This window comes from Pogona vitticeps, chromosome 4 (assembly GCF_051106095.1).
Source record: "Pogona vitticeps strain Pit_001003342236 chromosome 4, PviZW2.1, whole genome shotgun sequence".
Classification (NCBI taxonomy): domain Eukaryota; kingdom Metazoa; phylum Chordata; class Lepidosauria; order Squamata; family Agamidae; genus Pogona; species Pogona vitticeps.
The window spans coordinates 9521339-9536199 of NC_135786.1; the positions used below are offsets into that span (position 1 = coordinate 9521339).

At 42.0% G+C, this 14861-nt stretch overlaps 1 protein-coding gene across 1 annotated transcript in view; it reads right to left on the reverse strand.

The window, feature by feature from the left end:
- The window catches only part of NTSR1 (neurotensin receptor 1), a 154818-nt gene that overhangs the window by 18443 nt on the left and 121514 nt on the right, over positions 1–14861 (reverse strand). The window contains exon 2 of the mRNA XM_020804626.3: positions 9178–9379. Coding sequence (XP_020660285.2) covers positions 9178–9379 — 202 coding nt within the window. The remainder of the gene's footprint in view (positions 1–9177; positions 9380–14861) is intronic.

Genomic DNA, 14861 nt, shown 5'->3' on the forward strand with positions numbered 1-14861 from the left:
TAGCAAAAGACATAGTGGCTCAGCTCCGCAATGGAGATTGAAAAATGATAACGGAGGACACAGAAAAGGCAGAGGTGCTCAATTCCCATTTTAGTTTAGTCTTTTCCCATAAGACAGACTGTGGACCTCCAAACAAATTGAAAGGGCAAGTGTGGGAGGCAGGATTACACCTGGAAATAAATAGTCAAGGAATACCTTACCACCTTGAATGATTTCAAATCTCCAGGGCCAGATGAACTGCATCTGAGAGTACTTAAGGAAGTGGCTGAAGAACAGCTATCCATTATTTTCTTGAAATCATGGGAAACGAGTGAGGTGCCAGAAGACTGGAGGAGGGCTAATGTTATCCCTGTCTTCAAACAGGGCAAAAAAGAGGAACCTGGGAACTACAGGCCAGTCAGCCTGGCATCAATCCCAGGCAAAATTCTGGAACAGACCGTAAAGCAGTCATTGTGCAAGCACCTAGAAAACAATGCAGTAATAACTAGAAGCCAAGATGGATTTGTCAAGAACAAATACTGCCAAACTAATTTGATCTCGTGTTTTGATTAGGTTGATGTTGTTTAGTCGTTTAGTCGTGTCCGACTCTTCGTGACCCCATGGACCAGAGCACGCCAGGCCCTCCTATCTTCCACTGCCTCCCAGAGTTGGGTCAAAGTCATGTTGGTTGCTTCGCAGACACTGTCCAGCCATCTCATCCTCTGTCGTCCCCTTCTCCTCTTGCCGTCACACTTTCCTAACATCAAGGTCTTTTCCAAGGAGTCTTCTCTTCTCATGAGATGGCCAAAGTACTGGAGCCTCAGCTTCAGGATCTGTCCTTCCAGTGAGCACTCAGGGTTGATTTCCTTTAGAATTGATAGGTTTGTTCTCCTTGCAGTCCAGGGGACTCTCAAGAGCCTCCTCCAGCACCACAATTCAAAGGCATCAATTCTTCGGCGGTCTGCTTTCTTTATGGTCCAGCTCTCACATCCATACATCACTACAGGAGAAACCATAGCTTTGACTATTCGGACTTTTGTTGGCACGGTGATGTCTCTGCTTTTTAAGATGCTGTCAAGGTTTGTCATCACTTTTCTCCCCAGAAGCAGGCGTCTTTTAATTTCGGGGCGGCTGTCTCCATCTGCAGGTAACCTCCCTGATAGACAGAGGGAATGCTGTAGACATAGTATATCTTGACTTCAGCAAAGCTTTTGAAAAAGTGCTCCATGATATCCTGATTAGCAAGCTAACTAGGTGTGGGCTGGATAGATTAAGTGTCAGGTGGATACACAATTGGTTACAGAATCATACTTAGAGGGTGATGATTAATGGGTCCTTCTCTAATTAGGAGGATGTAACTAGTGGGGTATCCCAAGGTTCAGTCCTGAGCCTGGTGCTCTTCAATATTAGTATTAATAACTTGGATGAGAGAGTGCAGGGAATGCTTGTCAAATCTGCAGGTGATATCAAATTGGGTGGAATAGCTAATACCCTAGAAGACAGAAACAAAATTCAAAATGACCTTGATAGGATGGAGCACTGGGCTGAAACCAACAGAATTAAATTCAACAGGGATAAGTGCAAAGTCCTCCACCTGGGAAACAGAAACCAGTTATAAGATGGGTGATACCTGGCTCAGTAAAACTACGAGTGAGAATGATCTTGGAATTGTCGTAGATAACAAGCTACATATGAGCCAACAGTGTGATGTGGCTACAAAAAAGGCTAATGCTATTTTAGGCTGCATTAATAGAAGTATAGTTTCCAAATCCCGCAAGGCCACCATATTGATCTGGTTGTGCAGGATTGATGCAGCGCTGTGCATGTGTGTGTGCACACAGCTTAGAGGGAACATTGGTCATGCTGCATCATGGATCATATTTAGGGCAGAAGCAAAGAATCCTTCATAGAATCATGGTATCATGGAAATGGAAGGGATCTGAAACATCATATAGGCCAACTCCAATTTGTTGGGACTTGCATTCTTGGCCAAAGTGGACTTCTAATGAATATCAAGGTACCTGAGGTCTCTCATCATGGCTATATTTCTCCTTTTTGAATGTTTGGTAATACCATTTAGGAAGGCATACTCATACCCATTAGGCTGGTTTGCCTATCTAGATATTTAGAGTATAACTCCTGTAACCCTTTACCACTGGTTGTGGAGGTGAAGCTGATGGGCATGCTAGAGTGGAAAAATTGAAAAGCTAAAAGCTCTCTATGCCTGCTTTAGGGCTACGTGCACATTTTGCCTGCAAAATGAAAGACTGTTTGGCAATGAAGGGTAAAAAGAAGAAGTCAATACAGATGGTTTGATGCAAAACAATGTTTGAAAAACCATAACAAGGCAGATATTTCAAGAATACGACAATTCTGAAAAGGTTCATAGAAAATAACCTGAATCCTTGAAAGTCAGGCAGATTTTACAATAGCTCCTGTTAAGAGTTCTGGCATTCAAAAATATTGCAACTATAATATTTGAACAGGTCTATCTGGAAGATGAGTCATGGCAACCGGATTGAAGAAGCTACTTGGATGAGAAGTGAAATGTTTCAGTCAAATAAGAAAGAAGTCTATTTGCCGTGACTCATCTTCCAGATAACCTCGCCTGGATGATGGAGAATCTTCACAGATATTTATTTATTTATTTATTTATTTATTTATTTATTTATTTATTTATTTATTTGATTTACACCCCGCCCATCTGGTCTAAAAGACCACTCTAGGCGGCTTCCAATATAATAAAAACAGTGAAATAATACAAAAAACACAAACAATTACATAAATCATATTGTAATAAACAGAATACAACAATAGAATAGAAAATACATAAGGAGAGAATAAACAGAAAAGTCAGATATTAAGCGGAGGGAAGATCTGAATGTATAGCCATGTTTTTAATTGACTTAAGTGACTTTAAGTGTCCAAAGTGGGGGCCGCGCGGATCTCAGGAGGGAGATTGTTCCAGAGGCGAGGAGCCACTGCCAAGAAGGCCCGGTTTCGTGTCCTTTCTTTCCGGGCCTCCCTCATCGTTAGGCTCCTCAGCCTCACCTCCTGGCTCATGTGGGTGATCCGAGTAGATCTAGGTGGAAGCAGGCGTTCTGTCAAGTATCGAGGTCCTAAACCATTTAGGGCTTTATATGTAAGCATTACCACTTTGAAGTCAATGTGGAAACGGATGGGCAGCTAATGCAGCATGGCCAGAGTAGGACAGATATGTTGGTATTTTCTCACTCCAGTAAGGAGTCTGGCCGCCACATTCTGCACCACCTGAATTTTCCGCATCAGCTTCAAAGGGAGCCCCATGTAGAGCGCGTTACGGTAGTCTAATCTAGAGATTACGAGTGCATGTAGTGAGCACCCCCGTGTTTAAGTAAGGTCGCAACCGGGCAATCCACCAAAGGTGGAAAAAGGCGGAGCGGACTACCGATACCACCTGCGTTTCCATGGTGAGCATCGGGTCCAGGTGTACTCCCAGGCTGCGGACCCCACTCTTCGCGGCCAGGGTCACCCCCTCAAACATGAGGGAGTTTCCCAAGCCACCACCCACAGAGCCACCCACCCTCAGAACCTCCGTCTTGTCCGGGTTCAGCCTCAGCCCGTTCTCCTGCATCCATTGCAGTACGGCCACCAGGCAGCCCTGGAGGGACAGAACGGCATCACCTGCAGTTGGTGAAATGTCTATGCATAGATATATCGTGCTGGTCTAGTTTTTCCATTTTATAATTACATATTTAAGAACCAAGATGGCTTGGAAGGGACTTATGTGCTAATTTGTGGTCCTTGATAAAGTTAATGGACTTGCCTATAATCAGGAAAAGCTCCAACTGTATTTCCATTTATCAGAGTGGTTGTTATGACTCAGTAAATGAATAATCAATTAGCAGTGTGTGTATGATAATTTTATAAAATGCCATGCCATTCCATTACCATTAGAGCCTTATAAATAGAGTGAGACATGCAATTAATTGTACCGGAGAATAAATTTGCAAATGCAGAGAGAGGGGGATGACGGTAGTGATGGAAGGGCAGCAGCATACATTTGGCCTTCTTGGATGTAGTAGTTCTTATACAGTCATTTCCTAATTATGGTGACCGTCTGGTTCAAATCCTGTTGCATAGTTATGCAAACTTTATACATTTTAGATGCAAACTATCATAAGTTTTTTAAAAAAATCTCTGTAGGTATTATCTCTGGCATACCAAGTCATGCGACTCAGTATGCAACTGATAACGTCAACACAGATTTCTTAACTGATGGTGGTTTTCTTCTAAAAGTTACATAATTTGTGTAGTTTGGCAACAGGATTTCAGCTTCTGGATTAGTGGCCTCCAACAGACTCTGTGATTGACAGCCCTGCTCAGGTCTTGTAACGTAAAAGTGCTGAATTCTTTTATTGAGGCAATCCATCTCATGTTTGGTCATCTTCTCCAAGTGCAGTTAGATTTTTCCTTGTACTATTATCTTTTGCTGTGAGTCTTGTCTTTTCATGATATGTCCAAAGAATGATATTCTCACTTTTTGCTTCTAGTAGGAATTCACCCTTGATTTAATATAGGACCAGTTGATTCATCTTTTTGGCAGTCCTTGGTCAAGCTCTTCTCTGACATTACATCTTGAGCACTTTTTCTTTCCTGCCACCTTTTTTTAATTGTCCAGCTGGGAGTGCCCCTGCCCTCCTCCATGATAACACAACAAGTGTTTGCAGAAGCAAGTTCTTTATTTGAACAACAGAACTCCTTAAAGGGCTGACAGGGACAAAGAAAAAAAATGTAAGAACCTTAGGGTCGAAGGAGTTGGCTTCACTCCCAAAGTCTATCAGGGAAAAGAAGTCAAAGGAGTTGACACTCCCAAAGTCTATGGGGGAAAAGAAGTCCAAGGAGTTGACACTCCCAAGGTCTATCAGGGAAAAGAAGTCAAAGGAGTTGACACTCCCAAAGTCTATCAGGGAAAAGAAGTCAAAGGAGTTGACACTCCCAAAGTCTATCAGGGAAAAGAAATGCCTTGCCTTTTTCTTGTGCAGCAATTATATCTTTCTTTTTTTGGTCATCCCTTCTCAGAAAGTAGAGTTTTTTCTTCTTCCCCAAAGGGCCTGTTTCTCATAATACATGTACACATGTGCACTAAATTTAATATCCTGCTCTGAAAGGTCAAGGAAGGCATTCTTTGACAAAGGCTACAACACTTGTATGGCAACCTGTAACCCCCACAGAAAACACTTTGTGACCCCCTTTGGGGGTGTGTGGCCCCAGGTTGGTTCAGTGGATAGAGTGTTGGACTAGAACTCAGGAGACTTGGGTTCAAATTCCCGTTTGTGTGTGGCAGCAGTGGTAAACAACTTCTTCAAAATACCTTGAAAACCTTATAAGCATCTCCATAAATTGGCGGTGACTTGGTAGCACATAACACGCGCACCGAAGAGAGGGAGCAGTTCTGTGTGCCTGCTTTTTGAATCTCCCCACTTGGCATGTATTGGCAGATAAGCCACAGGATGCTGACAGAAAGATACGATTTGGGTAAGTGGGTTCAGTTCCCTAGTTGGCATGAGTCAGTAAAATCTTTCCAGTCAGATCTGCCTAATTAGTCTGGGGAATCAAGAAAGAAAGAAGAAGGGGAAAGAATATGGGTTTCTTAATTGATAGTCCACAAAGTAGGTGGTCTTCAGTGTTTGAGATCTTTTTACTTATTATCTTCAGAGTGACGTACTGTTCGCTTATCTGTAACCCCTTCCTCTCTGGGTCCTGAGCTAGAAATGCTGGTGCAATTCCCCCATGCTGGCTAGTCAAGAGTAACAGAGAGCCTTAGAACAAAAGAGGAAAGGAGATGGATGATGAAGAAGAAGAAGCAGTGGTACTGCAATGGCAAGAGAAACACGCCAATTCAGTAATGCCATTTTATAATAGGTGGATAAGAATATCAGAAAGAAATAAAGTCTTAAATATGTCACTATCAGCTGTTTCCCCCCTATATTCTTCTGTTATTTGGCTGATAGTTGGGGCCATGGATTAAATCAAGAGGGAATCCAAAGCATAGAATTCTTGCATTTACTACTTTTCACTGTTGCTCATTAAAGACTTCCTTTGGTGATTATGGAGTACAATTGACTTTTTCACATTGTAGACGAGACATGCACACCCTGAAGTTGCCTTTAATCAGCAGGGAGTTGCCTTGAATCTGTGGCAATTTGCTACTGCTGCTGACATCATCGCTATTATGCACCAGGAGCTGTGCAACAGGATTTCAGCCATTATGTTCCTATTTGAATAACAGTTTATGGGAGCCTAATAAACCTTTTCAACACGTGAATGGTACTGAGTAGAAGGAATAGTTTACTTCTGCTCCCTCCATTCACACTCGTTGAAAAACATCCTAGACAGTTGTTTTGTTTTAGGGTGACAAGTGGTTAATTGATGGGGAAAAAAGAGTCAGTTTCTTTGCTTTTTTGTGTGGTGTTACATCGTGAATAGTAGTGAGCACTAGAGGATATCCAGTAGACCATCTTGACTGCTGCCCTTTGGTGTTGTCAACATTCAGACTGTTCTTTGCTATGTAAAGCTTGGCATCCTTTTTTCCTGCTGGCAACGTGGGCATGATATCGTGCAGCAATATTGGGCCATTTCTTGGCTTTTTGAATTATGCATATAGAAGAACAATATCCCACATTCATATGCCAGTGGTGTTTTGAAGAATTGATTTTTTCCCCCTCAGTAAATGGCTGTCCCTTTTAAAAAAAACAATGGCTGGTATCATGTTCAACATTTAGGCATAGGAATGAAGTTCAAGTTGTGGAAGGTCCTGCAGTGATCTAATGAAATATTGGGGGGGGGGCACAAGGCACATATCCAGCATCTTCTCAGATTGGTGTGATAGCTTCTGCAGCTGGAGTTTCACTCATGTACATATTGAATAGGACACTGTCTCATATCTTGAGGGTGATCATGCTCACATTATAACAATGCAGACTAGAGATGGACACAAAGTGTTCCCCTCCTCTGCCTCCTCAGCTGATCCAGACACTCATCAAGCCCAGGCTATGTGTCTTTTTCCACCTCCTCAGCTAATCTCCCAGTCACGAGCTAGACGACAAAAATGTTGTGGTGTCTTAAAGACTAACTACTGTATTTTAATGTGAGCTTTTGTGGACAAGTCCTCTTCCTCAGACTGAAAGAAAGCTTTCAATTTTAAACAATGGCTGGTCTCAGACAGAAGCAGTGGCCTTGTTTCACAAAAGCTCACATTAAAAAATAGCACTTAGTTTTAAGGTGCCATAATGTTTTTGTCTTCTTTATTTTTTTACTTTTCTTTTGCTTTGGCCTGATAGGACTGTAGAAAAGTTTTCTTTTCCAGAACTAGATATAACCCTTATTGACTGTATTTTTATAATATTTATCTGTTTTCCCCAGGTAACCAACCCAGGAGTTAGCAGTCATGTAAAAGCTGATGACGGCTTAACATCTGAACTCACTTTTCTTTTTCTAAGTCCTGGATGAGAACATTATTAGAATTTATTGCTCTCTTAGTAGATTCTGTATAGCATTGTATGTGAGCATTGATTTTTTGGGGAGAAGATATGCTGTAGGTAATTTGCTCCTAGGATAGCAGGCTGTATGTAGCAGTGTCTGAATTCATTGAACATCTTTTCTTTATGACAAAACGTGCAGGTACTTAAAATTATAAGAAGAGTGATTGCAAAAATAGTAGAGAGAGAATGCCTCCCTAAAAATTCTGGGGGGCTATGGGAAATAATAGAAAGAGAGTTTATATTGTTTTTGTTTCAATTAAGGTATATAATTCCAGTGCTTCAGCCTGGCTAATATTAAGAATAAATGACCTATGTTGGCCATGGGGGGGGGGAGAGATGTAGAAAGAAAGAACCAGCTGCCTCTTAAAATGGATGGAATCCCAGGAAAGTGTAACTCCCAGTCATACAGAGAGGTGGGTTGCTTGACAGTCACTTAATAGGCTCTGGATTCAAATTGGCAGAACCAAGGTGAATGTAGGAAAATGGAGGTTTTTGCACTGACACAGTCCAGACACAGTGTGGAGAACAGCACACAACTTCACACCTATGTCAGTGTACCCTATGTCCCTCAACACATACCACGGAAGACTTGAGATTGACTGCCCAAAATGTTCTTGATGTTGCCTGTTACTAGGCGACAATTGTTTGACACCGAAGCTTTTCGATTTTATTTTTCTAGACCAGTCTGTATGTCATGTGTGTTTATGTACAGGATGCTACCTAATTGTTACATACAGCTATGACCTCACCTGTCCGTCACTGCTAAAGCTGTGAGTCATCTACCAATGGTGTGACGGAGGGTGGGACACAAGGGGGTGGAGCTGTTGTATAAATGGGAGCGAATGTGTGTGAGAGAGTTTAGATAGGGACTGATAGGGCTTTGATAGGGCTTGGATAGGGTTTAGAGAGGAGTCAGGAGATCTGTGATATATTGTGAGAGTCTGTGTATGCTAGTGCCTTTATTATAGTGACTGAATTATTATTTAATTATAAGTGATTTACCATTCCTTTTATTTGTACCCAATAAACCTGAGTTTTTATTTTGAATCATATTTTGGCCTGAAGCTACTTATTTGAGGGAATGGTTGGTGGCAGTGGAAAAGAAGAATGATTTAGAGTGACGTAGCAACCCCCCTTTGTGAGGTAGAGGGAGGCCGTTACACTAATTTTATATTGCCTTCTATTAATTGTATGATCATGCTTTTGATAGGAAGGAAGGAAGATTTTCCTACGCTCAGGAAAGTCAGTAAAAGACTGCAGCTTAAGTCCCATAGAAATCAATTCTTATAATCTTAGGGTGTGAGCACATGGGGTAATAGATAATAGATGGAAAGCTGAAACATAGAACAGAAATTCTGCTGTTCAAATATAGGCATTGGGTAAGCTGGACCTTAAAAGCTGAAATGCACCTTGATTACAGATAAAGAGAAGGAAAAAAGCCAGACTTGTGGGGGCAGGGGAGAAAGGTGGAAAGGGCTGGAGGCATCGTATGCCAAGGATCAGAAGTGGATTGTAATCCACAAAAACTCACACTGAAATGGAACGTTTAATCTTTACAATGCCACTACACTTTCTGCTTTTAGTTTTATTTTATTTTTGTTATATGCAGTGTAAATAAGGTATCTTTCTTAAACTCTGTACAGAGGATATGATGTCTGATAAAAGCAATACATACGTAAGACTCGAACGCCATGCTTCAGGGCTTGTACACGGCCTGGCTCCATGGACATGCTGAGCATGGTCTGTTGCCCTCCGATAGTGCACACCTGGTTTTCTTGTGCGGCTTGCTTGAACATGATGATGAGCTGGTTGGCGATGATGGTGTTCAGGACAGAGATAACGACCATTGGGAAAATGAAAGAAATGAACGCATTGACCTGGGCGAGAAAGGAAAAGAGGGGATAAGGATTTAATTTAACAGGTAGTTAAATTAAAGTCTGGCAATGAAATTCTCTTTTCTTTTGAAGGCATTTGGAAGTTGGGCAATAAAATCTGCCAGGCACCGGTGCTTGATATCAGCGGTTCCCAACTTTGGGTCCCAGATATTCTTGGACTAAAACTCCCAGAAGCCTTCACCACTAACTGGCTCTGCTGGCCAGGATTTCTGGGAGTTGTAGTCCAAGAACATCTGGGTCCCCAAAATTGGGAACCACTGCTCTGTAACATACCAAGACCTGGATCTAATTGGAAGTCCAAATAAGGTAGCCCGATTGAATCAATGGGATTTACATAAGTAATGACCTATCGTTCAGCAATTGAATCAATGGATGTACTATGCTTGCAGTTTACAAGTAGAGCAGTAATTTCAACAGGTTGTCATAGAAAAACAAATGCTGCTTTCCACTCTTCGTGTACTAAAGGAAGTCTTCTGAAATGCAGCTCAGTATAAATGTCTCCACTGCCATGTACAAGTGACACGATTTTTTTAAAAAAGGGGGGGGGTGAGGTTTAAAACTGTGAAGATGAGACACAGCACAAAGGAGGATAATAAAAGTATAACTTTAAAAGGATGAGAAATTTAAAAGAAAATCTGCAATCTCAGAACTGCAGAGCTGGAAAGCTCTTTTTGCCTTGCCTTGGATCAGAATCAATCTCAGGATCAGTTTCTGTTGTCTTTGTGTACCTTCTGGTGCCACAGATCCCTGGCAGGACCTAGCACCCCAGGAACATCTGCTCAAGCCATAAAAGAGGCAGTTGACATTCTATGATAATTTCAGAATAACTGGTAACCAACCAACCAACCAACCAACCAACCAACCAACCAACCAACCAACCAACCAACCAACCAACCAACCAACCAACCAACCAACCAACCAACCAACCAACCAACCAACCAACCAACCAACCAACCAACCAACCAACTAAGCTATGTTTCCCAACCAAGGAAGATACTGCATTATAAATGAACCATTTTCATGGCCAAAATCCAGTGGCAAATTTTACACCGACATAAGGGTGGTGATGTCTGCCACTTATTAAATTGCCAATTGTTAAAGATTTCCTGCTTCAGTCCCAGGGTTTGCACAATGTACACACAAGGAGACTGCATGTGAGTCATGCGAGCCTGGGGTTTGAAGCAGAAACTCTTTAATTTGCTGCAATCTTCCACAGCCAACAATGTCATCTTCCTTTGTTGTTATGTATCATCAAGTCAGCAGTGACTTATGACTGCCCTATTAGGATTTTCAAGATAGGTGAGGTATTTAAGGAGTGGTTTTACCAGTTCCACACTCACAGTGGATTTCTATGGCAGAGCTGTGGAATCGAACCCAGGTATCCTAAGTCCTAATCCTTTACACCACTCTGGGTATGCCATCTATCTTACACTAGCACAATTTATGCAACAAGATTTTGACCACTGTGCCAAAACAGCCTTCTCCACCACTGCCTCTGTATTCATTGGGATGTGCCTCCCCATCATCTATATTAGGTGAGGGATGAGGGGAAGTGTTCTTCTCCCCAGATTGTGGAAGGCTGTGCTGAAAGATTTCCAGCAAAAGCTTCCCCCTGCACCTTATGAGTAGATTGATGCAGTATCTGTGCTCTTTCTGATGAAAAAACTGCATCAAGAGCATCACAAGTTATTCTCTGGATTTTTTAAAAAAAATTCAGCAAGAATGGTGGCTGTAGAAAAGAAGGGTGTGATTCTCCCTCTTCTTCTTTAAAGGAGTGCCTGATCAAAGTACGGAAATTGGCAGAAACATCAAAACTCCCAGTAGACAGAGCTTTCAGACTTCTTGGATTATCATCTGAAGAGAAAATATCATTTGTAGCTAGACTAGTGTAAAAGCCTCTCTGTACTGTAAATATTCTTTGATATATTTCTGACTGTTTTTCATATTTGAGAACAGAAGAAAAGAAAGAAAAAATATCTGACAAATTAGATTCTTTTGCACAAAAGCATCTGTGCCACAAAATCTGGTTAATTTTAGCATTGTTGGGCTCGCTGCTCGAGATTAGCAGGGAAATCTTAGAGTCTGTCCACAGTAACATATAGAAATGATATATGGATCACTGAGGGCAAGGTCTGGATTGAAAAAAAGGACCTTGTCTGCAAGTGTTTCTAACTAGAACAACCCAACCTTCCCTTTAAAGAGCTGTCCCACACCTCTGTAGACCAGCTGTAGGGAATTTATTCTTTTTAGCATGCTTGTTAGCTGGGAGATAACCATCTCCAACAGCTGCAGAGTCTTAGGGAGAGCTTGAGAAAGGAAGTTGGGGGAGAAGAAGGAAAGGGAAGCACAGAGGGGGGAAGACAGAAAACAGAATAGCAATGATAAAGGGAAAGAGGAGTGATGTAAAACATTTTTTCCTCTGCAGACGATCAGAGGAAGCGCTTAATTAATGGCTGATGGAGCTACAAGGGGTCATTTGTTGTTTGGATGGAAGGAGCATGCCAAATGACACATGGCTTCTCCCTACCCCCCCACCTCAACTGACCTTTTGTAACTACACCCAAAACGGTCAATCTGAACCCTAGATGCATCTACAAAGTAATAAGGCCTCCTGAAGAATGGAGAATGTACTCCAAAAAAGTGACTTCTCCTAGCTTTGTAAAGCCAAGGAACGACTTCTCCCAGGGCACCACACTTGGCAAGTGGCATGGTGCCTGAAATGTCACCTTCTCTAATAAGAGAGACAACTGGGATGAAAATGGCAGAGAGGGAAAGAAAGAGCAATCTCTATCTGCCAGAAGCAAGCGATCCAAACAACAGAAGTCTGAGTGTTCTGCTAAACGACGATGTCTCAAAACTTCTGCAGTCTCCTTCCTCCATCCCATTTTATTGACCTCTGTGTCTCCTGTGTTAATTTAAACAAGCCTTTGATCTTGTTATTTAAGTTGCCATCAGGATGGCTTTGGGGTTATATTGTGTGTGTGTGTGTGTGTGTGTGTGTGTGACACAAGGTGGCCCTTTACAACGTCAATACTTTCTGATTTGTGCTGCTTCATTCATCTTTTTTAGGAGCATCGTGACAGTCTGGACTCTCCATCAGCCCAGTTTTATTTCATTGCCCCCACGAAGCTATCTTTTTTGTGAAGATTTTTTTAAAAAGATAGATTTCTATGGCAATAATCCAATTAGCCAGTAACCTCTGCCCCATCCCCTGTGGATTAGAATTGATTGGACTAGCAAATCTGAGTTACAGTGTTTGTCACATCCAATGCATCTGTTTTTCAATAAACCAAAAGGGGATGATATTAACCTGTGCTTGAATCTAATAGAAGGCACCACAAAGATCAAAGAAAATCTCAGACCTGTTGCTGTTTGGCTCACAGCTCTCTCCTATCTGCCAGTCCTTTAAGTAGCTCAGAAACCAGCTTAACTTATTTAACATCAAAGGAACCTGGAAATAGCAGTTTTGATGAGTAGCTGAGATCCTAGTGCACCGCGTCTTCTCCACTCCAAAGAATAATGACTTCCACGTTTCCTGGCTTGCACGCAGAGAGGTCTAAAAAGGATCTGGAGCAGTTTTGTAGGGCAGATATGGCCCTACTTCAGAAGAGCAATCTCGGCTGCAAATAACGTCACGCGAAAGGAAATGATAAGGAGAAAAATGTCAGGTTTCCCAGCAATGTGTTCAACAGACTCGCCTCTGTGATCTTTACTCTCTTCCCTTTCTGTTCCTTCGTGTAGCCCTGAAGGTGTCTTGCTGCCCTAACTCCCATGGATTGTTCGTCGGAGTGGCCATCAACAAGAAACATCACGGAGTCTGCTGGTCCAAGACATTTTGCTGACTGATGTGAGCAAGCAAATGGCACACTTTTCTAGAGATATGAATGTTGGGCCCTCTTTTCTTTGCCTGCTCGGATGAAGAATGGCAACCTTTTGCTCCATGCTGATGAGGAAGTTGAAGATGTTTCTGACCATCTCAACAGAGCCTTTTCTTTGGCAAAAATGATGCTTGGCACAAAATGTTTCACAATTGTGTTCTTCTCACAATCATCCATATTGCCCAGAACTAGATGACTTCAGTTACAAATTCAAAGAAATAAATGGGTTTCTTGTACCTGATCTGTTCTAACAGTCCTTCTGTGCTTTATATGTGTTTTGCTGCCTTTAGTAGGTATGGTTAGTAGGGACCTTTCTCGCTGGGGTGACTATCCATCACTAACTAATCATTCTTTCCCTGTCTCTGAATTCAAAAGAGAACCCCACGTCTCTGCTCTGTTCCCCCCCCCTCTGTAGTCTGTTGGAAGTGGTTAATCTGTTGAGATCTGTTGCTGAAAATCAATCAGCCATGTTTGTTTTCAGTCTGCTGTTTGATCTGTTCAATTGTAAGCAATGTTGCCATAAGGGGTGTGTGTGTCCATCGGGGCTGCGCATGAACAGTTGGTTTGTTTACTTCCTGTTTCAGATGAAGCCCCTCCCCTCTGGATGTGCACAGGCTGAGGCTCCCACATAGTGGGAACAAAAATTAGAAGGAACGTTGACTATAAGTAATAGAACCCTTTTATTCTTTCTCCTAAAAATGTCTCAGAGTGAGTTATTGAGACCGGAAGTGCCAGTTGATGAGAAAAAGGAATGGACTAGTCTGGGGAACTTGAAGCTAATTCTGTTCTGTGAAACTTTGCACTTCTGCTGCACAGCTGAGGGAATGTAAACAAAGATTCAACATTTTGCAACAGTTTGTACATGGTTACTTCAGAGGGGGATGGAGATGACTTCCAGCTAACCCTTCTTCTGGATTAGTCTCTATTAGCAGGCATTTACACAATTATTTCTTTTTTTAAATCTGCTATGTAGATATACTGCAATTTGATCCACTGAATGACCCAGGTTTCGACCGTTCCGTGATGTTCACTTATCTCATTTTACATACAGATCTTCCATGCCTAGGCTCACACACTTGCTAGGATAGAGCCCTTTTGCCCACACTCCTCTTCCACGTGAAATCTCTCCGGGTCCTCTCTCTCCTTCTCTGTCTCTCTTATTGATTTCTTCTTATGCAACACAGCAGTAGATGAACTATATTCTCTCTGCATGAAAATCATTTAACGAAAGGCTTTGGAGATGTCATAAACAGCAAGCGGGAGCCTGAAATTGGTTTATGGCCACCGCAAAACCCTGAAATGAATTGAAGCTTCACGGGAGAGGGGCCTCCAAAGATTAACGGGCTTGCAAAAGTCTGGGAAACATTTATAAAACAACCTGTTTACGGTATGTTTCTCTTGCCATTAAACTTTTCATGTTCACGGTAACACCTGTAGGGATTGTTTTGTTTATTTGTCTTTGTTTGGTGAAGTCAGAAAGGCCAGGGTGATGTTTTCTGAAATGATCTGCTTTGTATCACATCTAGCCATCTTAGTGTACTATGATGCAAAGGCTAAAATCTGGTTGTGTGACACATAAGGCTGAA